General features: G+C 36.1%; 1 protein-coding gene and 1 pseudogene across 1 annotated transcript; both read left to right on the plus strand.

Annotated features, from left to right (window-relative positions):
- Positions 1–1,751: 1,751 nt before the first annotated feature.
- Positions 1,752–7,027, plus strand: LOC130232904 (condensin-2 complex subunit G2-like). Its single transcript, XM_056462883.1, has 8 exons — positions 1,752–1,827; positions 2,063–2,153; positions 3,177–3,365; positions 3,921–4,035; positions 5,941–6,097; positions 6,185–6,319; positions 6,406–6,500; positions 6,939–7,027. Exons 2-7 carry the CDS (start codon positions 2,076–2,078, stop codon positions 6,458–6,460), a joined length of 729 nt encoding a protein of 242 aa, XP_056318858.1. The 5' UTR covers positions 1,752–1,827; positions 2,063–2,075; the 3' UTR covers positions 6,461–6,500; positions 6,939–7,027.
- Positions 6,698–25,387, plus strand: LOC130231443 (extended synaptotagmin-2-like; annotated as a pseudogene).
- The last annotated feature ends 1,558 nt before the right edge of the window (positions 25,388–26,945 follow it).

Here is a 26,945-nt window from a genome sequence, read left to right on the forward strand (position 1 = left end):
TTCTAAAAAAAAACTTAACAGTGGTGGAACAACCTCCTATGAACAGACGAGATCAAGATCAACTTGTAACCCAAGAACAATGCCCCAAGAACAAGCAGGAACTGAAGACAGTTGCTGTAGAGGCCTGGCAGAGCACCACCAGGAATGAAACCCAGCATCTGGTGATGTCTGTATGCATTCGAGTCTTCAGGCTGTAATTGACTGCAAACGATTTGCAATCAAGTATTAAAAAGTAAAGGTTTGATTTATGATTATTATTCTGTCAAATTACTTTTGGTCCCTTAGCAAGTGGGAGGCACATATGCAAACTGTTGTAGTACCTACAGCATTCACCTGATTTGGATGTAAATACCCTCAAATTTAAGCTGACAGACTGCAGTTAAAGCATATCTTGTTCGTTTCATTTCAAATCCATTGTGTTGGTAAATAAAGCCAAAAATGTCAGAATTGTGTTGATGTCCAAATATTTATGGACCTAACTGTATAAGAGATTTCGTGAATCTGTACCAAACAATACATTATATGTTAGAGATAAATGAAAATGGAAGGAAATCTGAATATATCAGATGAGGATTGGGGTAATATTTGTAAAACTCAATGAAAATGTACCAGCTCAACCATGTGGAGAGAATTCTGTTGGAAAAAAGTTCTAAGGATTTTCATCACAGAAAATACACAGAGGAAAGGGCACTAGCTGCTGGAGAATGTGTGGGGGAAAAGTACCTAATCACTATCATGTTTTTTGGGATTGTCAGAAACTAACCCCATACTGGAAAGAGATAAAAATACATTTAGACACCATATTTGAAGTAGAGATTGCTTTCATTTATGAAACTTTCATATTTAGGTAATATAAATTTAGATAGATGGATTAGACAAGATAAGAAACTGTTACATATTCCTCTGTCAGAAGGAAAAAAAGTCATTACAAAAAAATGGTTAAAGTTAGAGTCACCTACAGTTGAAGAATGGATTGATAAAATGCACACTATAAATGCCATGGATGAACACAGACTGAATACTTAAAAAGCAAATTGGAGTAAATGGATTGAGTATATTTCCCCAATATGCCCAAATTTGTCTTGAATTGTAACTTTTAAATTTAATATTATGTATCTAAATATACAGTACATCTTTTCTTCTTTAAAGAAAATCTTATAAAGGATTTGTAGCTCCCCATGTTTTACTGTTTATAGTTGTTGTTGTTGTTGTTGTTAAAGGAAAGAAAATACAAAGCATATGCAAGATCTGTAAGTCTCTTTCTGTTTGAGAGGTTATGTAAGTTATATCTGTAATGTCTTTCGGAAACTAAAAAAATGAATGAACATTAGCACATATTTAATGAAACAGTAACACAATTGCACATTTGAACAACATTTAAAAAAACTTGTGATGCAAAAAGGTTTGTATTGGCTTAATCAGGGAAGTGGTGATTATTTTTCATCTGCGGTGTTTTGGCTTCACCTTGTGGACATTAACTGAACACTCAAGAATTGATTTAGCGTAGGAAATAAGGCAAGCTGATGTTGTATGACAACAATTAACGTATTAAACGTGTTGAAACTTGTACAAATATCATTTTTTTAAACTTTACGTAATAATTTAACAGAGATCGCAAAGAAATCCATTACATTTAGGCTATAGCGCCGTTGATCTCCCATACGGCAGGTGGCGCTGTAAACACAAGATGACGAGAGGATACGTCCTATGCGATACACTACGCATGACGTCATGACGCTTCTTCAATTTTGAGCGGGTGAAAACAGAAACGGGCGCAGCAGCGGGATTTGAGGATCTTCTGTACGTGAACAAACTAACAGTTAACAGGTTTGAACTGACTGAAAATTAATATTCACCATATGCTGTCTTATGTGCTGATATAGTTTAGAAAGCAGTGCCTGCAAAGTAAAGAAAACAACAACTTGCTATTCGGGTTTGACTTCTGGTAAGAAAAAACTGCGCCCAATGTGTATGTGATATGTGAAGAGATTATAACGTTATACTATATTTATACCAGCGTCACTGACCGATATTTACTTGTGCCATCTATTTTGTCTGATAGGATTGTCAGGAAGATGTCGAAACGAAAGCAGTTTCTGGATTCTGTCCATCACGAGCACGTCCAGGACTTTCTGAACTTCATCAAATTACATGTCAGTGTCACTGAATGCAACAAAACAATATACTGCTTATATAATAACTATACTCTTCTAGTGGGGCTCGAATCTATAAGATTATTTATAACAAATTTGCAGTTTTGGATAAAATAAAAAGCAATTAAAGAGTACTGAATATACTCAATAGTCTTACCATTGTAGTGCTTTCATAAATACATTTGAAATGTTAATGTATTAGCAATTGTGCTTATTTAAAAAAAATCTAAATGTTTTTTCTTCGTATTTACATAGTTTGAAATATTTAATTTAATAGTACTAAATTGTTAACGACTTATTCTGTTTCAATTCCGCTAAATTTGCCTGGCTCAGTTTTTTATTTTTTCAGAAACAGTACAAACAAATAGAAATGAAAGTAAACGCAGTCCATTTTTTGCGATTCATATCTGCTTTGTAATCATCTATTTTCAAGAGGGGATAAATAACTGACTATTTTGTCAAGACCTTATGTACTTGTCCGAGTTAAAGACTATAGTGTGCTTTAACCCAGAAAAATAATTTACCTCTCTTTACTAAATATTTTCCTGTGGGGTTTATAGAATGTAGTTTAAAATGTATCATATATTCATAGACGATTCAGTTCTGTTAAATAACCTGACAATTTCTGATGATTTGCTCTACAGCATGAACTACTTGAATGTATAAAAATTTAAAGCGTTTTATTATTTAATTTTTTATTTTATTTTAATAGGCACACATTTCCAAAAAGTGTGTTTGAAGTGCTGCAGTTTGGATTCTAGAACAAAGGGTTCAAATGCTAGCAAATCATATTTACCACATCACAAAGTGGAAAACCCCCCTGGGAAATTTCAAAGAAACCAGTTGCAAATAAATCAGAGTTTTGGCATTATGGCTGAACTTTTACTTATATTGAGATTATTGTATTATGTTTAGAATAATGATGCAGCATCTATGTGGAGAGTCTTCAGAGCCACTAGAAAATTCATGGATTTTTCATATTTTGAGGGTCATTTTATTTTGTTCCTTCTGTTTGTGCTGTAGAAGGATGGAGCGGATCCATTTGACCTGGTGGAAATTTTGGCGGAGCTGCAGAAGAGTCAGAGGCAGGATCTGTGGGACAGACAGCTGAAGTTACTGCAACACAGCCTCACTCTTTCCCCTTCAGAGCGCTGGATCACTGGAGCCGAGGAGGATGCTGGAGACATGGAGCTGGAGGTTTCTGAGGAACAGGTGACGCTACTCATTTTTTGAAAGGGCCAGTAAATCTAGAGCATATCTTGTTAATTTTTTATTTTTTTATTTAAAATTTGACAATCTCAACTCAAACATGAAGACAGTGTGGGACAGCCAATAGTGTTTAGTTTATATCACAGTTCTGCCAGTGAGAGTGGTTGAGCTCAAGCACATCAAATGAAAAACAAATGAGAAGTGTCCTGAAGGGGGCGGGGCATGTCAGATACTAGAAAGCATTTGATTGGCCAGAAGGTTTGATAAGAAACTGAGGTGATGTCAAAATAAACATTGATCCATTTAGGCAGAGGTGACATACTGGGAAGTTTTGGATGCTTATATGAGGTTTATATCTTCTAAATGAAAATGCTATCACTGCTATTAAGCACACTAGCATGTAGATATCCTTGAAACTAACAAACTGATATTTAACATCTAAAAAACTTTTTAATTCACTTTATTTGACAATTTTTAATTTTTAAACTTTAATTTCAATTTCTGATTTCTTTAATGCAAATGAGAATGATTGCAGGTGTTGTTCTTGTTTACTTTCAGATACAAACCATGGCTGTAATAGAAGGCGTCACTATTGTTTCTACAGTCTCTGTAGATGCTTTGCAGGAAAATGACAATTATACCACTCTTCTCAATTGTGCCCAGATACTGAACTGTACGTATCTTTATTGTCACTCTTCATCTAGACATTTCTGTTGTTGTTTTTTTTGTGAAAGAGCACATGACAGAATATTCAACAAAGGACTAGTTTACCTAAAAATGTAATGTTTTTTTGTTGCTTGCATACCCTCGTGTTGTTCCAAACTTGAAATTTGTTTTTTCTTTGAACACGACTGATGTTTGTAATTAAGCATGTGGATTTTTCGTCTCTCCATTGACAGCCTACTGTACGCAAATAACGTTCTCCAGGCCCAGATAGGCAGTAAAAACATGATTAAAGTAGTCCATGTGACTCCGGTGGCTAAACTGCAATTTCATGAAGCAACTGGGAATGCTGTTTGTGCACAAAGAAGAACATTCATATCGAACAATTGTGTTTTTATTACCTTTCTGGGCTGAGAATGGTTATTGTGTAGGCTGTCTATGGAGGGACAGAACCTTTACAAATTTCTTTAAAAAATATATTTTCATTGAACAAAAGTCTTTGAGGTCTGGAACAACATGCAGGTAATGCCCTGAATTTAAATTTGGGTTGAACTGCCTTTTTTATAAAAAAAATCTATGAAATTTGACAAATATTTGCAAGTAAAAGCAATACAGTATATATAATGTTATATAATGTAGAATTACTTTGTATATTAAATGTTCACCTATACCATCCAAAAGCATAAATATATGTTTGGGATTTGCTAGAATAAAAAAAAAAATGTTTGCGTTCATTAATTGAGTTTAAAACATGGTATATTAAACATGATTTATTTAATCCATTTTAACCAAAAATAAATAAATGTGACTTTTGTTTAATGGGTTGTGTTGCTAAATAGTTATGTTAAAGGTTCATTGTTGCAAGTTTGATCTTATTTGATGTCATTATTATTATTTCATGTCACCACTCTGCAATGGTTGAATGAATTATATACACTCACCGGCCACTTTATTAAGTACCCTTTACTAGTACCGGGTTGGACCCCTTTTGCCTTAAGAACTGCCTTAACCGTTCGTGGCATACATTCAATAATGTTCTGGAGATATTCCTCAGAAAGGTCCATATTGACATAATAGCATCACACAGTTGCTGCAGATATGTCGGCTGCACATCCATGATGCGAATTTCCCATTCCACCACATCCCAAAGATGCTCTATTGGATTGAGATCTGGTGACTGTGGAGGCTATTTGAGTACAGTGGATTCATTGTCATGTTCAAGAAACCAGTCTGAGATGATTTGCGCTTTATGATATGCTGTGTTATCCTGCTGGAAGCAGCCATTAGAAGATGGGTACACTGTGGTCATAAAGAGGTGGACATGGTCAGCAACCAATTTTGGTGAGCCTGTGTGAATGTAGCCTCAGTATCCCGTTCTTAGCTGACGGAGTGGCACCTGTGTGGTTTCTGCTGCTGTAGCCCATCTGTCTCAAGTTTGGAAGTGTTGTGCATTCAGAGATGCTCTTTGGTTGTAACGAGTGGTTATTTGAGTTACTGTTGCCTTTTTATCAGCTGGAACCATTCTGGCCTCTGACCTCTGGCATCAACAAGGTCTTTGTGCCCACAGAATCTCTTTTTTGAACCATTCTCTGTAAACCCTAGAGATGGTTGTTCGTAAAAATCCCAGCAGATCAGCAGTTTCTGAAATACTCAGACCAGCCCGTCTGGCACCAACAACCATGCCACATTCAAAGTCACTTAAATCACTGTGCTTCTCCATTCTGATGCTCGGTTTTAACTGCAGCAGATCGTCTTAACCATGTCTACATGCCTAAATGCATTGAGTTGCTGCCATGTGATTGGCTGATTCGAAATTTGCATTAACGAGCAGCTGGAAAAGTGTACCTAATACAGTGGCCGGTGAGTGTTATTCAAAATAGTTATCTTAAATTGTGAATGCGCTTTTTTTCTCCAGCTATAGAGAGCGCTTTGCCACTATCACAAACTCCCCTTCAGCAGGCTATTCACTGGCTGTTTGAATGCTGGTGGAGGCGGGATTGCAAGGCAAGGATGAGCTTGGCTGGACTGCTTTTCTTGTTTGTTTGGAGAACACTGTTACACTTGATAAACCGGTACTAGTAATATTATATTACAGATATGACGTTGTTATAATGATATACTTTGATATCGAATAATTACTTTTTTGGTCATATTCTCAGGTCAGCGAGCTCAGAAGACTCTGTAGTCTACGCGAGGTGCTTCTCAGTGTCGACTTTGCATCTGAAAAAGGTCAGCAGGTCATCGACCCTCTTCTCCAGTGCTTTTTCAGGGCCTCTCATATCAAACAGGAAGAGGTTTGTCTACATGTTTCTCTGGGCTCATGAGCTTGAGGTATTGTTTTCTATGAGAGATGTAACTCTGTTTATTGCTCATTTTTCAGGGGAAACGCTTCCTTGCCTTCCTTTTTTCTTGGAATGACAACTTCATTCGGATGATTCATGAAACTATTAAGAATCAGCTGCAGTTTTTCCCAAAGTATATCATACACTCATGACCTCTTGTTTCATATTGCTAAAATGTGCACTCAGTAACTTTTTGCTTACTTTGAGTTACTTATGATGTAGAGGAGACAAACTGCTTACATGAATATAAAACAGTAAAGCTGTTAGGCTCAATATGGAAACAGGAGAGCTCAAGAAAGAAGTATAGCAGTATTGGCACGTATACAAATCATGAATGTGGTAAAAAGTACACCCTGTGCCTTTTAAATAGTACTTCAAAAATTCAGAGGGAGAAATTTGCCTGTCACTACTTTCGTAGAAGGTGATCAATCACACAGAAACATCTTTGCACTTACTATAAGACAAACAATATTAGCATCTGCAGATTTAGCACTATTAAGTCTGTATAAATTGGCGTTATCTTCTAGTCGCTTTGATCTAAAGTGGGCATTCTTCCCCGCTGTACTTGCAGAGCTCTATCTGTTCACGTGGCTGAGATTTACTTCAGAGCATGGAGGAAGGCATCAGGCCCTTTTCTGGAGGAGATTGAGTCTGCCTGCATCCAGGACTTGATGCAACATGCTCTGTTGCTGCACAGAAACTCTCCTGTCCACAGCAAAGTCAGACAGGTCAGAAAACACATCTCAACTTTTTATCCAGCTGCAGGATTCAGTCATTCCAAAGTTCAAAAAATAAATCATCATTTTAGCTCTTTTTAATGTAGCTTGATAGATCACTGTTTAGTTGCCATGAAAAAAAACATGAATGAACATCAGAGATACTTTCAGGGAATATTTGACAACTTCTTCTGATCAATTTGTTATCTGTAGTTAAAACTCTCTTTTTCTGCGATGTTTCCGTCTCTCTATGTAGATCCTTACTTATTTCCACAAGCAGAAGTTTCGCGAAGGAGTCGATGAGATGCTGCACAGGCTCTACAAGCCAGTTCTGTGGAAGGCATTAAAGGTTACTTTTATAGTTGTTGACGTATTTAGTGCATGTAGTTATTTGCACTAAAGTTAATGTGTTAGTGATATATCTTTATCATATCTTTATCATTTTAAACAGGCCACCAATGCTGAGGTTCGTGCCAATGCCACGCTGCTCTTTACTGAGGCTTTTCCCATCCATGACCCCAACATGAGCAGTGAGATGGTGGACCAGGCTGTTCAGAAACAACTCGATCTACTGTTTGTATGTCAATAGCTGATTCATATTCTTGTTTGCATTTTGGAATGTTCAAGTATTTAAGTAGAATCCAATGTTTGCAACTTGAGCTCAACAGTGCCCATCCATCCATTCATTCATCCATCCATCCATTCATTCATTCATTCATTTTTTTTCGGCTTAGACCCTTTATTAACCAGGGTTCGCAAACTTATCCAGCATATGTTTTACGCAGCAGATGCTCTTCAGGCTGCAAACAATCAATGGGAAACACCCAAACACACTCATTCACTAACATACACTATGGACAATTTAGCTTACCCAATTCACTTATAACGAAACTGGAGCACCCGGAAGAAACCCATGCCAACACAGGGAGACCATGCAAACTCCACACAGAAATGCTACTGACCCAGCGGAGGCTCAAACAGTGACCTCGCTGTGAGGCAACAGCGCTACCCACTGCACCACCACACCGCACCAGTGCCCATGCACGTTTTTAAAAAAATGTTTTTGTTTTAAAAATTACCTTAAAAGACCTGGTATGTACGATTTTTTTCATTAACATATTTAACATTTTGCTGACTTTTGTATTTGGATTATTTTAAATTATTCAAATAATATTAGAAATAAGCAATTTTAACTAGCGACAAGGATCATGTCTAGTGTCTCCATGCTAAGTACGTCACACACTCTTGATTTCTGATTTGGTTTTATAGACGAGGAAACACTGAAGATGCTATAATATCCTGTGCATTTTTCTAGACTGCACAAAGAAGCAACAGAACCCTAAAATGTAATCAGTGTGACAAAACAGTGCTGCCTCTTCCCAATATGACACGAGTGGAAGAACCTGAAGTGATACTCGGGTATAATAAAAGCTCTTCAGCTTTCATGCCACATTGAGCTCATCACTCATCAGGAATTGCTTCAGCGGTCTTGGTTTATTTTGATGGCTTTCAGCCTTACTCAAACTACCATGATAAGTCTTAAATACTCATCCATGACCATGATTTCTGCATGAGTCTAGTAGGATGTAATGAAGATGACAACTCCAAAGATTTTACAGTCAGTCACTTCATCATCAAACTACGCCTTTGTTTGTTGTGAATATGCATCCTCTAGTTGTGAAAATGACCTACTGTGCCTTTAAGAGTCGTAAGATACAGTAAAAGCCAAATCAACCAATGATTAAGTAAATTGATGAACAATGATTAATAATTTTGCTGTTAAATACAATTATTAAAAGGGTTTTCCAAAGGTATTTTTGGCTTGGTTGTGTTAATAAGATGCAAAGTAACGTGTGCTCATGCTTTATTTGTAACAAATCATGTTATTTTTTTACATATCTTGCATTAATAATATACCGTACTCAGCTAACATGAAAACGTATATATTCCTGTTCCTCCAAAAACCTACCCTCAAGAGGCTCGGATTGGTCAGCTAACGTGTGCATTGCTAATGTGATTCACAGATTGGCTCCATGTCACCAGGAAGCATCTCTTCTCTAACATTACAGCGTTTGTTTTTTAAATCTGCAGTGGTTTGATTTAGAAGAAGTCACTACAGGCAAACTTCACCTCAGATTAGAGTGGCTGTCATTGTACCCGAGTGCTGAAAAACTAGATCAAGATGTGTACTAACACACTGACTGACATTGACACAGACATGATTGAAGCATTCGATGAACTTTTGATAAATCTTTTCTCATCTTGTGCATGTTTTACACTTATTAGGTACAGAAGAGCATAAGGACTAATGACAATCTCTCTTCCGCTCTGCTAATTGTTAACCTGGACTCAGCCAGTAATTTGCCGGTAAGAAATCTACAAACATTAGATTATGTCTGTGTTTGCGTGTACACACAGGTTCTTTCTGAGGATCTGTAAAGCAACATGTTCTGATGTCCTACAAAGATACACGTCTTACATATTTTTTCGTTTTCAGTGAAAGCATTTTAATGTTCTGCTTTCATTTTTTTACTGATATAAATTATTCAAGTGTGTATTGATGGTATTCTGTTGTTTATTGGGTACAATAATTCACTCAAAAGGAATTCTGGATTTTTTCACTCAACCTGGAATTTTCAAGACTTTCTTTCTTTTATTCCTAGAACTTTTTGATATTTTTTTTTTTTTGGGGGGGGGGGGGGGGGGGTAAACTTTTAAGAATGTTATTTATGCAAATATAGTTAATGATATGAATTTTAATAAAGTTCAAAAATGTCTTAAATTTCAAAAACTCAATTTTAGGCCTACTAAAATATTTTGTTGTAGGTCTTAAATTGTTTTAAACAGGTGTTAATTTTCTTTTGTCCATTTAAAGCTACCCAAATGGCCGAACACCTATCCAAAAGTCATACAGGCAATGGTCAATACAGGAACAAACAGGAGCATAGAGAAAAGCTTAGTCAGGAAACAGACAAATGGACAGGAACAAATGGAAAAATAAGAAATTGTTGTGATCACAGGCAAAGAGGTCGATGCAAGTGATAAAAAACAACAAAACAAGAAACAGGGCAAGGCTACACAATAGAATGCTTTGTAATGCTACAGGATAACAAGACTCAGCAAAGTCATTATATGATCTATCTGATTAGTCCATCATGAGCTTCCAGCTGTGTGGGTGCAATCAGGGAGAGAACTGGAACTGGTGTGTTTTAGTGCATGATGGGAGTTGTAGTTCTTATCAGTGGCATATCTGTAGTTCTCCAGCAATCTGCACAGGCTAGATCGAAACAAATAGCAATCTCACTAGATCATTGAACAAAATGTACATTTTTAGCTCTATTACCCATGTTGTTTAATTGTGTTTCTTAAATTAACTTTTGTTTGAAAAGTTCAACATATATGTATAGCTACCTGGTGAGGACTCAGACCTAAACTGAGATGAATTGAACTGAATTGAATTTAGTTTATTATAGTTTTTAAAGCTTGTCATTATTTTAAAGATTAGTTATATGGAAAAAATTGAGTTTGCTTGTTTTGACACATTATTTAAAATATGTGACTTAATAAATAACTAAATTTGAATTAGTTTTTGATGAGGCAAGTAAAAAGGTTTACTAATCTAAAAAACCCTTAGTGTTCAGGCCTGTATAAGTTTGAAACTTCATTCACAATTGTCTTCAAAATGTCTTAAAAATCCTTAAATTTGACTTGATGAAACCTGCAGAAACCCTGATAAATGAATTTAGTTTAAACTCTCCTAGTCTTAGTGTAAAATTCCCATTTATTAATGGTTTTCATTGTGCCTTCCTCTTCTGCTGTAAGAGTGTCTTTGAGGGCAGTTTCGGCTGTGGAAACCTAAAGGAAAGGAGAGCGTCTGGTCTAGTCTTTTGTGAGACACTGACTCTCTCTGTAGAGAGTATTGTGAGTTTGCCAGTAAAATCTGAATCCTGGTTCCCCAGATCTAACTGAAGGCATTTAACTAACAGTGTGAATAGACATTTCTTACAGTCAAATAACAAATGAACCTGCCAAAATCATTAACTCAATGCATGTTAATTGACATTTCCCCGCTGTTTATTAAAAGTGAATTTTTTACATTATATATTATTTAAAAATTGTTGAATATGGGCAGCCACTGTCACATAGTAAAAAAAATAAAATTCATTTTGGGAACTCAATGCTGAAACCGGTTTCGAGCATTTTTTTTTTTTTCTTCTTTACTATTCATCAGAAGTAAGAAACTCCAAAAATGTTCTAACATTGGATGGTTAGTAAATGATAAGAGAATTTTCATTTTTAATTGTCCCTTAGTTCTAGCTTGAATGCTTTGTAACTATGTCACCGTTTATATTTGACCCATATATTTTGTTTCTGAAGTCACATGCATGATTTATATACAGCTGGTCAGTCTTAGACAGCGAAATAAACCGCTAACTTATCCAGCACATGTTTTACGCAGCGGAGCCTTTCCAGCTGCAACTCATCACCAGGAAAACACCCATACACCCTCATACACTACATACAATTTAGCCTACCCCTGTACCGCATGTCTTTGGACTGTCAGGGAAACCGCCAGCACCCGGAAGAAACCCCCGCGAACGCGGGGAGAACATGCAAACTCCACACAGAAACGCCCAACTGACCCAGCCGAGGCTCGAACCAGCGACCTTGCTGTGAGGCGACAGCACTACCTACTCTACTGCGCCACCGCATCGCCCTATTATTATTATTATTTTATCTATTGTCATATTTTTTTTAAACTGTAGGGTCTGACTATCCTTCTTGCATGTCATCTTCTCTTATTTTACCTTTCCTATTTTCATTTTCACTCAATCCTTCCTGGGAAAGACCAATCCTCTTGTATTTAAACCTGATGGCCCCAAACCCCCTTATAAAGGCCTGAAGGTACTTTTGAAAGTTCATAGCGATGATCCGTAATCTAAGCATGTTTTAATGTCTTTTATCATATGCGTCTTTCTTTTGTGATTTTTTATTTATTAAGTGCTCCTCTAATGTATTCTTCCCTCAAGCACCACTGCATGGTTTTACGTCATCTGAATTTGGCAGATTGCTGTGGCTGTACAAATTTTTTCAACTTTAAGTATTGTGTCAGTGCTTTTGTGAAAGTAAATCTAGAAAGAAGCATGGCTTTTAAAATAGAGTTATAATTTATTATTTTTGATAAACCAACCTGTCAGAATGTATTGCATATTTGTAATTGACCATTTAAAGGGATAGTTCACCCCACCATTTAACATCAGTCAGTTGTCAGTTACTCACCCTTCGTTTGTTTAAAAACCTATTTGAGTTTTCTTTCTTCTGAAAAAAAAAGATATTTTGAAGAATGCTATTTGCTGGGACCAATTGACTTCCATAGTATTTTTGTTTCTACTATGGAAGTCAATGGGTGAGAGTAACTAGCATTCTTCAAAATAATCGTTTTTTGCATTAAACAAAAGAAAGAAACTGTTAAAGATTTAAAACCCACATGAAGGAGAGTAAATAATAAGATTATTTTTTGTGTTAACTATCCCTTTAAGGAGACTGTATCATGTTTTTTTGACTTTGTCATATCATATTGCATACATATTTAGGTTTTTTCTCTTTTTGTTCAACAGTCTGGGAAGAAAGTGAGCATAGATCCAAATCCTTTTGTCAAACTGACTGTAGGACAGAAGACGTGCACAAGCAAGGTAACATTGTATCATTAGCTTTAACAACTATAAGTCCAGCAATGCACATATGGCCTGTTTCTGTATTTTGCAGGTGAGGTATAAAACAGTGAGCCACTGTGGGAAGAGACTTTTCCCTTCCTTATCAACAACCCCCAGACTCAGGATCTGGAAATTGAGGTATTCTATAAGGCACCGTCCTAAAAGCATGAATGTTCTGTAACAAATAGTCACTAAAATAATTTTAATGACTAAAATCCACTTCAATGTGAGTCCTCAAAAAGAAACAGATTATTTAAAGACCAATATAGCCTGTTTTATTATGATTAAAAGATAAGAATTAAGTTAAAGTAAACTGATGTCACGTCTGATTGTTTGTCTCAGGTGAAGGATAGTAAGCACAAGTGCTCTCTGGGTAGTCTACAGGTATCTCTTGCATCTCTCCTGAACGAGGCGGACATGACTCTGAATCAGCAGTTCCTCTGCAGAGCTCCGGCCCCAACAGCACCCTCAAACTCAAAATGGCTCTCAGGGTTGGTGTGTCTGTGTGCAATCATTTTGTGTGCGTGTCGCATCGAGTTCTTTTATCATTACATTTTATCCACGTAAATGTACTACACAGATCCTGTCGCTGGAGAAGGAGGTCACATCCAGCACCCGTCATCTGTTCGAGTGAGAATCACTAGTCAGAGTAACACTTGTGTGTCTCCACACACCTCAACCGACCAGCAGCCCTACAGACATCCAGCCATCCCAGAACCCACACTGTACTCCTCCCCGGACACCCCTCAGGGGAAAGAGGGTCAGATGGCTCTCCGGTGAGGTTAGCGGATGCAGGTCGCAGTGTGTCCAGTCTTGGGATATGCAGCTCGCACAAGCGTCAGTCTCACAGAGACTCTACGCCTAGTCTGGCCTCCGACATTTCACTACCCTGCGCCACACTGGAGCTCCAGCAGAGGTTTACAGCAGCTGCAGAAGTGAGTTTGAGCCTTTTTTCTATAAGTACTGTTGTCTGATTTCCAAGTTTTCTAGAGTCACGACATCAACCACGGGAGTTGATGGGAATGATACATCACAATCATTATTGCACACTAAATGTAGCCTATTTTTTCCCACATGGTGGCTTAAATTCCTCTGTTAAAACAGTATACTTGTAGTATGAGTCAGAGGCCCCCGGTACACTAATATGTTTTAGTTTTAAAACGCAAACGTTTTGCTACAGTTACGCTTTTCATCCACACTACCCTGGACTTTTCGAGCCTCGAAAACAGAGTGTTTTGGAAATGCTGAAGAGGCCGTTTTGGATGGGGGGGGGGGGACATTAAATTAGAGGCATGGCTGCAGACATTTTGTCTTTTTCTTAGTATTGAGTGCACAAAGTTCAGTCTTGCATCCTTGTAAGTTCAGACTTCGCAAGTTTGATATGGAAAAACAAACTCCAGAGGACACGGGTAAATCTTCAAAGGGAACAGTGTACTTTATAACATCATACACATCAGCCTGGCTATGTTGTTTCACTTTCTTAACAATAAAATGTAAACATGATATAAGAAACTGCCTATTTTCATTTTGGTATTAGCAACTTAAAAGACACCTAAAATGTTGAGGCGTCGTGTGACATATTTATGTGACCGTCATCTTCACTGTATGCATATTTATAACAAAATGAAATCTAACATAACTGCCTGCTTTCATTTTCTTTGAAAAATACAAAGGCAATACCCTGTCTCTTTCACTGAATATCAGTTTTAATAATCAATATGGCCATTATAAAAGTATAACGTGCAATAAATTAATACAATATAGGAAATAAAGGCAAGCAATCAGTCAGATGTGCAGAATCAGTGTACATGGTTACATAAATAATATATTAACTTATCTTTGTGCTCAGACCAAAACCCATTACCTGAGATCAAGCAATAGATTTAAAAGACCAAAGAGTCGATAGAGACGAGATGAATTAAATATCACATTTAACAATTATAGTGAGATGAGATCCAGCAGTAGACCCTAATGAACAGTCTGACCTGCACTGCTCTAATCTGGGGAAGTGTGCTCAAAGCATCTGCTGTCTGCCAGGGGCTCAGACATCCACATACGCTGCAGCAGTGTGTCAGGGTCCCAGCGTGGTTTAAAAAGTCCTAAAATGTCTTAAATTTCAAAAACAAAATTTTAGGCCTTAAAGTCTTAAATTCACTCCTATTGTCTTGTTGGTATAATCATTTTAAACAGGTCCTAATTATTATTGCTAAGAGATACAATTAACAATTGCTGCTCAATATTTTTATAGCAATTTCTCTCAATTAAGTTCCCTAATCAGGGAGAGAAAACTAAAATAACTGCACAATTCTTTGCTTATTTTAAGTTGCTCCTGGTTGATAAAGTGCCCTCAACTACTGCGCACTATTCAGGGATTAGAAAATCATTGAACAAGTGAGTGATTTCTGGCACAGCAAGTCAACATCAAGAGCTGATTCTGGAGTCTGGACAGTCACAGCCATTTGTAATGTTAGGCTACATTAAACAGCATGATGTTGCCAAAAACAGAAAAGCTTTCTCCTTGCATTCTGAAAAAGTTTCACATCTACACAACAACATCATTCCCAAAAACACCACAGCCATATCACCTTAAGCAGGGCTGAGCCTGGTCAGTACCTGGATGGGTGACCGCATGGGAAAACTAGGATGCTGTTGGAAGTGATGTTGGTGAGGCCAGCAGGGGGGCTCAACCTGCGGTCCGTGTAAGTCCGAAAGCCCCCAGTAAATGTAAACGGGACACTATACTGTCAGTGGGCACCATCTTTGGATGAGATGTTAAAACCGAGGTCCTGACTCTCTGTGGTTATTAAAATCCCATGATACTTCTCGTAAAGAGTAGGTGTGCAAATATCCCCATCCACTATAGCTGGTGTGTGATAAGCACACTGGTGCTGTTGTCCTGTGGGTGCCTTTGCATCATCCAAGTGGATGCTGCACACTGGTGGTGGTGTGGAGGCACCCCCTCATGACTGTAAAGCACTTGGGTTTATGGCCATACACAATAAATGCGCTATATAAATACACATTACATTACAAAAATGGCGAACCGCTGTATTACATGGCAAGCCGGTATTTGGGTGCCATCACCTTGTTAGTACATACAGGGTTCCCACACTTTTTGAAAGTACTTGAATTTCAGATATATATTCAAGGTCTTAAATCTAAAAACAAACATACTAGGTCCTTGAAAGTGCTTGAATTCTGTTTGAAGCTGCTGTCAAAAACAGAACAAAAAATAAAATAAAATCATAAATTAAAAAAAAACTTAAATTTAAATCTTGTACAAGAAATGTAACAAATAATACACATTTTATCAGTATTTCAGAAGTCACATTTGAATATTACCAGTTTTGAATTTAACTACTTTTATTAAAGATCTTTAAACATGACTGTTTAAAGCTTTTTAAAAAATGACACATTCAAAACCTCACCATTACTCTTACATTTTATGTAAATATTGTGTAAGTGAAATGTTAAGCAGAGATGGAACTTGATGCTGCTCAGGGTTATATAACAGTATGATGGTGGTGTGAATTACAAAGGTGCTTGATTTAAAATTAATGTTGCTTTAAAACGTCCTTAAAAGTCCTTGAATCTGCTGTTTATTAAATAGTGGGAACCTTTACAGTCTGTACAGGAAAGTGACAATGTGCCATTAGTGGCTCGCTACCATGCAACGCTACCATGCACTCCACCATTGTTGTGTATATTTGTTTGCGGTTGCCTTTAATCCACATCTCCCTAAACATGTAACATACATGCTCATGATGTCTTTGTTTTCAAATGCTTCCACTTTTAAACCTTCTTTCCAGCTTATTAATTTTCTGTCCAAAAAATGACGTTGAAACAGTCAAAAAGAACAGCAAAATAGATTGTTTTATATTAACTTAAAATATATTGTTTTAATTTTTAGCTGAAGTTGTTGTTATTTAGATCAGCGTTTCTCAACCACGTTCCTGGAGGACCTCCAACGCTGCATGTTTTGGATGTCTCCTTTGTATGTCACACCCATTACAGGCCTTTCAGTCTATACTAATGGGCTGATGATCTGAATCAGGTGTGTTTGGTTAAGGAGACATGGAAAATGTGCAGAGCTGGTGGTCCTTCAGGAACGTGGTTGAGAAACACTGATTTAGATGGCCCTTTAATGTAAGGAACTTATGGTTTCTTTTAAAATCCTGTTTCGTTTAGTTGTTTTTTCTCCAAATGCAATTAAATTTTGTTAGATATTGTTAGTCACACTGGTAATGCTCTGCCAATTTTGTGCTGCATATGAGCCAAAACACTATAAAAGTGAGAGACAACAGCGGTATGCAGTTCCGTGTGAATCATTTGTCCGCACAGCCTAATGTGCAGCGCAGCAGGACTGACTGGATAACACTGAGCAGACTGCTCTCTACTGAGCCGCCCTGACCAATTTAAACAGTGAAGGAGTGGGAAGCGTGACACAAACCATTTGTATTTGTCACTGATTCCCTATTAAAAACCCTATCATAGCTTAGCTAGCTCAGACTGTATTGAATAGCCAAAAAGACAATCTTAACCACGATGGGATAACTGGAGAAAGCTAATGTAAAACTAGAGGACTTTTTCAATCCACATATTGCCAAAATATAGCTGGACTGAAATGTACTCGAGTAATACTGGATTATGTTGCTGAATATTATGTTGGTATTAAAATGCACTGCTTTTAAAAATGTTTTCTTAAAAGAAATGATGCTTTTATTTAGGATTTATTAAGAGTCCATTACACTGATCAAAAATGAAAGTAAGGGATTTATAATTTTAAAAAAGATTTCCTTTTAAGATAAAAGAGGCTCTTAGAATTTTTATATTCACCAAATAATTGAATGACGGTCTAAAATTCAGCTCTACTATCACATTTCAAAAATAGTCATTAGGTGCAATTCTGTATTTATAAATAAACTTTTTTTTTTTACGTTAACATGACAATGTCAAAGCCTACACATGAAATCCTCCATAAAACACTTAATTTTACCACAGCATAACTTGATTAATCAGTGCATATTCTTAATTATTTGTGAAGCATAAGATTTTTTTGTTGTTGTTGTTGTTGTTGTTCACTTTTCCGAATCCTCAAAGTTTGTCATAGTCTGGCATTCAAATTAGGCATTCAATTAGACACTGAATGACATACCTGAGGTTACCATTGTTACAAATACCACAATTAAATTGTAGCTGCTATGCAGAAGTAGAAAGATTAATCTGCTCATTGGAAATTCACAAAAGAAGACAGATCAATTAAATGCTATTAGTTTCCTTGTTTTTATTTGCAAGCTGGCACATTGTATTCAAATTACACTTTAAAAAAACAATAGGAAGAATGGTTGGATTGTAAATGTGAGTTTACCACAATACCACAATCTATCCAGGTAGAGGTTGAAAATGTTTAATTAATTGAAGTTGGAATGATTTGCATCAAGGAAATTATGCACAGCAGCAGCAGGAACATGCCTAAGGTAAAATGCCCCCGAAAGTGAAATCCTCCCTTCGACCCATATCTGTTTTAATTGTTTTGTTGAACACAATAGAAGATATTTTGAATACTGTGGTATTTCCTTCTGTGGTAATCAGATAATAGTATTCTTCAGTGTTCAATGACAAAAAGAAGGAACTCTAGACAGCGCAGTATTTGATAAATTTGGACATTTTGTTGTTTTGTTTCTGTGATATATATTGTGGAATGAATATAATTTCACCAGATGGCTTGAATGGCTCTATTTGGAAAAAATTCAATAATTTAAATTGATTGAGATTATTCTGTAAGTATAGAAAAGTGAAACAACACATGCTTAATGGTTATCTGGGGAGCCAAATGGCATTTAGGTACAGAAGCTAAATTGTCAAGGCAGCATGGTGGCTCAGTGGTTAGCACTATCACCTCACTGCAAGAAGGTTGCTGGTTCGAGTCCCAGCTGCGCCAGTTGGCATTTCTGTGTGGAGTTTTGCATGTTCTCCCCGTGTTCATGTGGGTTTCCTCTGGGTGCTCCGGTTTCCCCCACAGTCCAAAGACATGCGGTATAAGTGAATTGGATGAACAAAATTCTCCATAGTGTATGAGTGCATATGAGAGTGTGTGGTTTTTTCCTAGTACTGGGTTATGTCTGGAAGGGGCATCTGCTGCATAAAACATAGTAAGTGGTTCATTCTGCTCTGGCAACCACTGATATATAAGGAACTAAGACAAAGGAAAATGAATGAATGAATAAAAATGTAATTGTTAAATCTAAAATGACTTTGTACAGTCTTCATTGAATAAATAATTCCTAAAAATGTATCTTTATTAAATTCAGTTTCATTCATCTTTATTTCTATAGCCCTTTTACAATGTAGATAGTGAATTGAAATGGTGTCAGTTGCGTTTTTAGAGTTTAAGTTCCGTTCAGTTCAGTTTAGTTCAGTTCAGTTTAGTGTGGTTTAATATTCACTGCTAAGAGTCCAAACACTGAAGAGCAAATCCATTGATGCACAGCTCTACAAGTCCTGAAACATGCAAGCCAGTGGCTACAACGGCGAGGAAAAAAACTTCACCAATTGGCAAAAGTGAAGGATAAAAGCCTCGAGAGAAGTTGGGCACGACGATTTCCCCTATGGCCAAACGTCTTGTGTAGAGCTACAGTCTAGCGATATTTCTCAGATGAAAGAAGGCAGTTTTGTGACATGGGATATATGATTTTCAACGTTAAATTGCTGTCTAATATAACACCCAGATCTTTTATAGTAGAGCTAATGCTAACTTTGTATCCCTCTAATTGCAGGTCGAGTTATGAGATCTGTTGTGTACAGGAATTTAGGCCCTGTACACAGCAGATTAAAGTACAAACACTACAACTTCTTGTGCATTAATGCTTTAAACGCTCTTAAAATTCACAGGCCCTAAAAACACATTACAAACATATACGTTCACTCTATTGATCTGTTATGATTAAACACTTCACAAACCTCATGTGTGCTGTTGGTGAACTATAATCCAGACTCAACATTACACACTGCATTGTGACTATTAGAGATGTGCACATTGCAATATCAATGCTGAAACGATGTATTATGCAGTCCTATCTTAGAACTCTTTAAAGATGAGTACATTTTTGCTTTTTTGAGTGAACTGTCCCTTTAAATTAAATATGCAGTAGACGTATGCAGTAAATATTGGCTTCATGTAGACTTTTTTTGACAATATTCAAACTGTTGATTCTGTGTTCCAGTGGCTCTGGGCTCAACCAATATCCACTTGGAGAAGTCCAGCTCACTGTCCGACACAGCTCGCAGAGGAAATAACTTATCGTAGTGGTTCATGCCTGCAGGTGAGAAGACACACATTAACCTTCATCCAAAAATATAGTTCTCCTTTCTGTTTTACAGTACCACTTCCAGTTATTTTACACATTATTTTTGACCTAATTGTTACTTCAACACTTAATATATTCAGTATACTAGTGAGAGGTGTTGTTGTGTTTACATGCGTTTTTGCTAGGCAAAGATTAATCTCAAATAATTACATCCAAAATAAAAGTTTGTTTTGACATAATAATCTCACCGGCCACTTTATTAGGTACACCTGTCCAACGTTAATTAAATTAATGTCTACCTCGTTAATGCAAATTTGTAATCAGCCAATCACATGGCAGCAACTCAATGCATTTAGGCTTGTAGACATGGTCAAGATGATCTGCTCAGTTCAAAAACCGAGCATCAGAATGGGGAAGAAAGGCAATTTAATTGACTTTCACAGTTGGTTGCCAGACGGGCTGGTCTGAGTATTTCAGAAACCTGCTAATCTACTGGGATTTTCATGCACAACAATCTCTAGGGTTTACAGGGAATAGTAAGAAAAAGAGAAAATATCCATTGAGCGGCAGTTCTGTGGGCACAAATGCCTTGTTGATGCAGAAGTTCAAGGAGATGGCCAGACTAGTTCCAGCTGATAGAAAGGCAACAGTAACTCTAAATACATACATACACAAATACATACACACATAACACATATACACAGTACACACACTTAGAGTTATGTCCAAACAAACTTTAGTTTTTGTAGATAATCAACGATAAGTCATCTGCATTTGTGCGTTGAATGTGACAAACAGGTTGAAAAAAAAACTTCTCTTGCTGTTGTGTAAATATGTTTCCCCTTGTGTCATAATTGCAGAAACCTCATAGCATTGAACAAAGATGGCTCAGACCCGTACATCCGCCTCTACCTGTTACCAGATAAGAGCCGCAGTGGCCGCATAAAAACCAGCACCTCAAGAAAACGCTCAACCCATCTATGACCAGTCGTAAGAAACCCACTAAACCATCTTAGTAAAAAAATCGTTTCAATAGTAAAATATATTATAACTGTTGAGAAACTGAAGAATGACGTCACATTCAAAAAATCATTGATTCATTTTGCCGGAAGTTAGTTTTATAGCGTTTTAGTGCACACTAGCTTATAGAATGCTTGACCTAAATATTAAATGAAGAAAAGTTTTATTTTGATTACACTGGACTTTAAAAATCTGTAAAATTGTTTTAAAAACAACAGTTAAAGGTTGCAGTATGTAAGTTTGACACCCAGTGGACACCCAAGCGCAGGTTGCCAGATTGATGACCAACTGAAGTGAGTCTGACGATCGAGCCTAAAGGCTGATTTAAACCGTTTTATATATATAAAGTAACGGCACAGATAGAGGGACTAATTTTCCATATTTAAAATGAGTTTTTGTTCTAAGCAACACCTCAAATTGATATTTGAAACGGCTTCTATATCTCACCAGGTGAACAACAAACTGACAATGAATCACCTCAGGTACACCTCATGTGCTTTATTCAGTGTTAAATGCCAACGATGTGAGTTTGAATGTTATTTACATGACATTTATTGCCATACTACTGAAAGCAGCAGCAGATCTTGAAAATAAAAAAGACCGTTTGAAAATCAACTTAGAACTGTGACTCAGAGAAAGCCAACATATATCAGTGATTCAGCATGTACATTTAATAATGTTAGTGAGGTTTAATGTGTATTAATTAATCATCAACCTTACCATTTCGTGAGTGAGTGCATATTCTGTGCTTCTGAATGTCTGTATTAAAATTTCTGTTGTGTTTCATCTGGTGCAAACAGCCAAATTTCTTATCACTACAAATCTCATCTCGAAGAGTGTTGTTAGGACACAAGGTTACAATGTAACCTGCTCAGCTAATGTTTACGTTCGTAATTTATATTATTTGCTAATTAATAACTTGATAAATTGAAACATGCTTTTAGAGCCTTTCTGATTGTATGAATGAATGAAATACGCACTTTTCCACCATGGCACCCGGGGTGCTGAAATATAATTGGCTAAACTGGCAGTGCGAGGGTTAAAAGAACCAAAACAAAGACAGCCGTTCCGACATTTTCAAAGCAGAATATCTGACTTTTGTTTTTCAGATAAACAAAAATGTTCACTTAGCATGTTTCTTAAATATCTGCAAACATATTGTGGTATTGCTATGCATTATTAACCACATTTAAAATATCACCAAAAATGCATTGATTTAGTTTAAATGCAATTAACTGATCTTGGCACGTTTTAGTAAAGCTTAAATATTTGTAAATACATATTTGTATTTTGTAATATCTTCTTTCTAATGTCATATACAAATTGGTAAATTGTTGTGTTGAGTAAACTGACAAGCATTTTAGGTAAACTTTGAAAGTCATTTCTATTCAAACTTGTATGTTGTGTTGAAAAATATTTGTAATGATGAAGAGGCATTGTATAGTTTTCTTTCTTTCTTTCTTTCTTTCTTTTCTTTCTTTCTTTCTTTCTTTCTTTCTTTCTTTCTTTCTTTCTTTTCTTTCTTTCTTCTTTCTTTCTTTCTTTCTTTTCTTTCTCCAAATATTTAAAAAGTCTTAAATCAAGAAACGTTTTCTAAACGAGGAAAAAAACATTTCTTGTTTCCAGAAATACAGTTGAAGTCAGAATTATTAGCCCCCCTTTAAATTTTTTTTTCTTTTTCAAATATTTCCCAAATGATGTTTAACAGAGCAAGGAAATTTTCACAGCATGTCTGATAATATTTTTTCTTCTGGAGATATCATATTTGTTTTATTTCGGCTAGAATAAAAGCAGTTTTAAATTTTTTTTTAAACCATTTAAGGTCAAAATTATTAGTCCCTTTAAGCAATTTTTTTCTCGATAGTCTACAGAACAAACTATCATTATACAATAACTTGCCTAATTACCCTAACCTGCCTAGTTAACCTAATTAACCTAGTTAAGCCTTTAAATGTCACTTTAAGCTGTATAGAAGTGTCTTGAAAAATATCTAGTCAAATATTATTTACTGTCATCATGGCAAAGATAAAATAAATCAGTTATTAGAAATGAGTTATTAAAACTATTATGTTTAGAAATGTGTTGGAAAAAAAATCTTCTCTCTGCTAAACAGAAATTGGGGGAAAAAATAAACAGTGAGGCTAATAATTCTGACTTCAACTGTAATTAGTCAAAATTAACTGAGTTTTTTTTAAACAAGCTAAATAATCTCCCAATAGGGTAAGCAAAACAATCTTGTTGATTATTTTGCTTACCCCGTTGGCAGATTTAGGTCTTAAGAAAAAACACTTAATTTTAAGTTATTATTTCAGAAAACAAGACATTATTTGTTGCTTGTCCTGAAAAATGTTCCTTTATTCAAGAATGTATTCATGTAAAATATTTGGACTAGAAAATGAGACTAAATCTCTAAGCAAGTAAAGCATTTTTTGCAGTGTGTGTCTTTGCAAGACATTTGCTTGTATATTAAATTCCTATTAAACAGCGTTTTACCCTCCAAACCAAATCAACCAGGGCTTTATAATGTGATGCAACTGCTGATGTTTCGGAGAAATATTTCTTTTTGTTGCTCTCTTGCTGAAAGTTTCTCATGATGCTGGATTACCTGTGCAAATTAAAGTACAGATTGATGTAGAGTAGAATATTAAACCAACAACAGTCTGTAACACTCTCTCATTGTCTTGCTCTCTTCAGCTTTGAGTTCAGTGTGTCAATGGTGGAGCTGCACAGGAGGACTCTGGACATCGCTGTCAAGAACGGAGGAGGACTGCTGTCCAAAAACAAGCTACTGCTGGGCAAAGTTAGAACAAAAATAAAATGTTTTTACTTATTCTGTTTATTGTTGGATTTTTCTTGGCTCACAGATGTTTTTTTTTATCACAGGCACTTGTGGACTTGGGAAGTGAAGACATTTCTAAAGGATGGACTCATTGGTGTGTTTCTCATTTGTTGGTACACTACAGTCCCTCCTGTCAGTTCGCCTTAATAATCAAGTCTTCCTTTGCGTCTCAGGTATCATCTGACAGAGGATGGCGCAAAGAAACTAATGCAGACGTAGTGGCGCGTGCAAGAAAGCAGAAATGAATGGAACAGCAGGTAACTGGGGCATGTCGCGGCCCGCACAGGATCACGCAGAAGCGATAGTAGCAGGAGAGTTACGGCGCTGGACTAACTAAACCAGGCTACTTCTACTGGGATTTACACTGGCCTACAAAGAGTCTCTCTCACCAAAGCTTAAATTCCAGTCATCAACATAAACGTCCCGCTTTCCCATGATTTCTTAAAGAATTAAAGCTCACACTCTTTCTTGTTTTGTCTGCTTGTTTTAGTTTTATTCGTTTTGCACGTTATTTGACTTTTTCCCTGAATAAAATGGCCAGAAAATGTACTTTGAGGAAAAAGAAAACATTTAGATCATCACATTTATGAATGCATACAGTAGCTTACATATTTTACGTTAATATAAATCACTTTTTTTGTCAGAAATGTTAGTGTAGCATTGTCTCAGTTTGTTACACAAAACTCCTTTCATAGAAAGATGCTACATATGTAAATATGTACTGTATTTATTAACTGTTTTTCTTTCTGTTGGTTTTATGCTGTGCTTTCTTACTACAACAAATGGTAATCTACAATCTTGTCAGAAATTATGTTCAGCTCCTCATAAATAATCCATTGATAATACTTTATTTTAAAAGTATTTCATTGTTTCTTGTTGCACAGCACAAAATTCCTGTACAGAAATCTTTTATAGCCATTTTGTTTGCAAGAGTTTTATCAGGTACAGCAAAATGGTGTGTACAGTATGTGATATTTATAAGTAGAAAATAGCTTGGCTACAAAGTGTTTTGCTCATGGATTGTTTAAAGACTGTGAAACGGCTGTTGGTGTGATTTCCAGCCTTCTTCTTCTTCTCTATGCATCAAGCATGATTATTCAGAAACATGACATTTAACTTGAATCACACTGCACTTGTGACTTTTTGTACTCACCAATTTCATTGGACATTTTGAGCATTTTTTTCCAAACATATCATATCATATCAGAGCATGAGGAATTTCGGCTTCCAGGTGACTATCTTGGAGATGTTAATTTTTAAGCTGTAAATGTTTTGTCACTCTGGGATTTGCTTCCTTTTTAAAAGTAAGAGCCTGAATGCGTTTTGTTACCTTAGTAGGGTTTTCATTTTCATTTTGTGTCTATTCAGCTTTTTTGTTAACAATGTTGTATGGAAGGTATTAAAGCAACTGAATAAAAGATTATTCTCACTGTTTTTACCCCCTTTTTAGTTCAGAATTATTTAATTAAACCAATCTAATCCTGATAAAGAAGATATTTTTCAATAGCTCTAAAATCTGATAAGTAAAATTGAATGGCTTTACCATCTCAATTTATACACCTTGATTCATATTTTTTAACCTTTTGCTTTTTATTACTTAAATGGGTCAAGGTGAGACTGTAATGTAATTGTCAGTCTAAATGAAAGAAAATGTTCAAAATACTTTTAAATGTTTCAATTTTTAGTTACATTACATTTTCTCTCAACAAAATTCTGCACTGAGCTACACAAACACTTCAGCAGCACTTAAATACGTTAAACTTTACAGTTTTATTCATATCTGTATTCTGAAAGTTTTACAGAGGTATATCCATACATAGTTTGCTTATTTTATAGTGTTTATTTCTTTATTCTCCCTAATTATGGAATAACTAAAATGGATACCCAAAACGTAATACATAACTTGAGTTTTTGTGTTGAAAATGTATAAACATCCCTAACCAAATAGATGACAGATTTTTAAGATGGACTAAGAATTTCGAACTATTGCACTTTTAGTAAACTTTTGAATTTCTACAGGAAGAAATATGGGTTTAATCAAAGTGACATATAGATACCTTCAAGCAAGACATTAGATTGATTGTAATATTAAACCAGAAATATTGAAACTTGCAAAGACAGAAGTAATAAAAGTGTTTCTATCAGTGGACAAGGCCCAATCATGTAATAAGATCATTTCTAAATTATACTGTCAAGTCCATACATTTTTGGACATCGACACACTTCTAACATTTTTTGCTCTATACACCAACACAATGGATTCGAAATGAACAAGGTGTATTTAACTGCAGACTGTCAGCTTTCTTTTGAGGGTATTTACATCCAAATCAGGTGAAAGTTGTAGGAATTACAATAGTTTACGTATGTGCCTCCCACTTGTTAAGGGTCCAAAAGTAATTGGACAATTGCCTTCTAAGCTGTTCTATGGCCAGGTCTGTGTTATTTCCTTATTATCCCAATTACAATGAGCAGATAAAAGATTCAGAGTTCATTTCAAGTGTGCTGTTTGCATTTGGAATCTGTTGCAGTCAACTCTCAAGATGAAATCCAAAGAGCTATCAGCCAAGCAAGCCATCATTAGGCTGAAAAAACCCATCAGAGAGATGAGGAGTGGCCAAAACAACTGCTTGGAACATTCTTAAAAAGAAAGAACACACCAGTGAGCTCAGCAACACCAAAAGACCAGGAAGACCATGGAAACAACAGTGGTGGACGACCAAATAATTCTTTCCTTGGTGAAGTAAACACCCTTCACAACAGTTGGTCAGATCAAGAACACTCTCCAAGAGGTAAGTGTATGTGTGTCAGAGTCAACAATCAAAAGAAGTCTATACCAGAGTGAATACAGAAGGTTCACCATAAGATGTAAACCATTGGTGAGCCGCAAAAACAGAAAGGATTAGAACAGATTAGAGTTCTAAAAAAAAAAGCTTAACAGTGGTGGAACAACCTCCTATGAACAGATGAGATCAAGATCAACTT

The sequence above is a fragment of the Danio aesculapii genome, chromosome 7 (genome assembly GCF_903798145.1).
Source record: "Danio aesculapii chromosome 7, fDanAes4.1, whole genome shotgun sequence".
In the NCBI taxonomy this organism is placed as follows: Eukaryota; Metazoa; Chordata; class Actinopteri; order Cypriniformes; family Danionidae; genus Danio; species Danio aesculapii.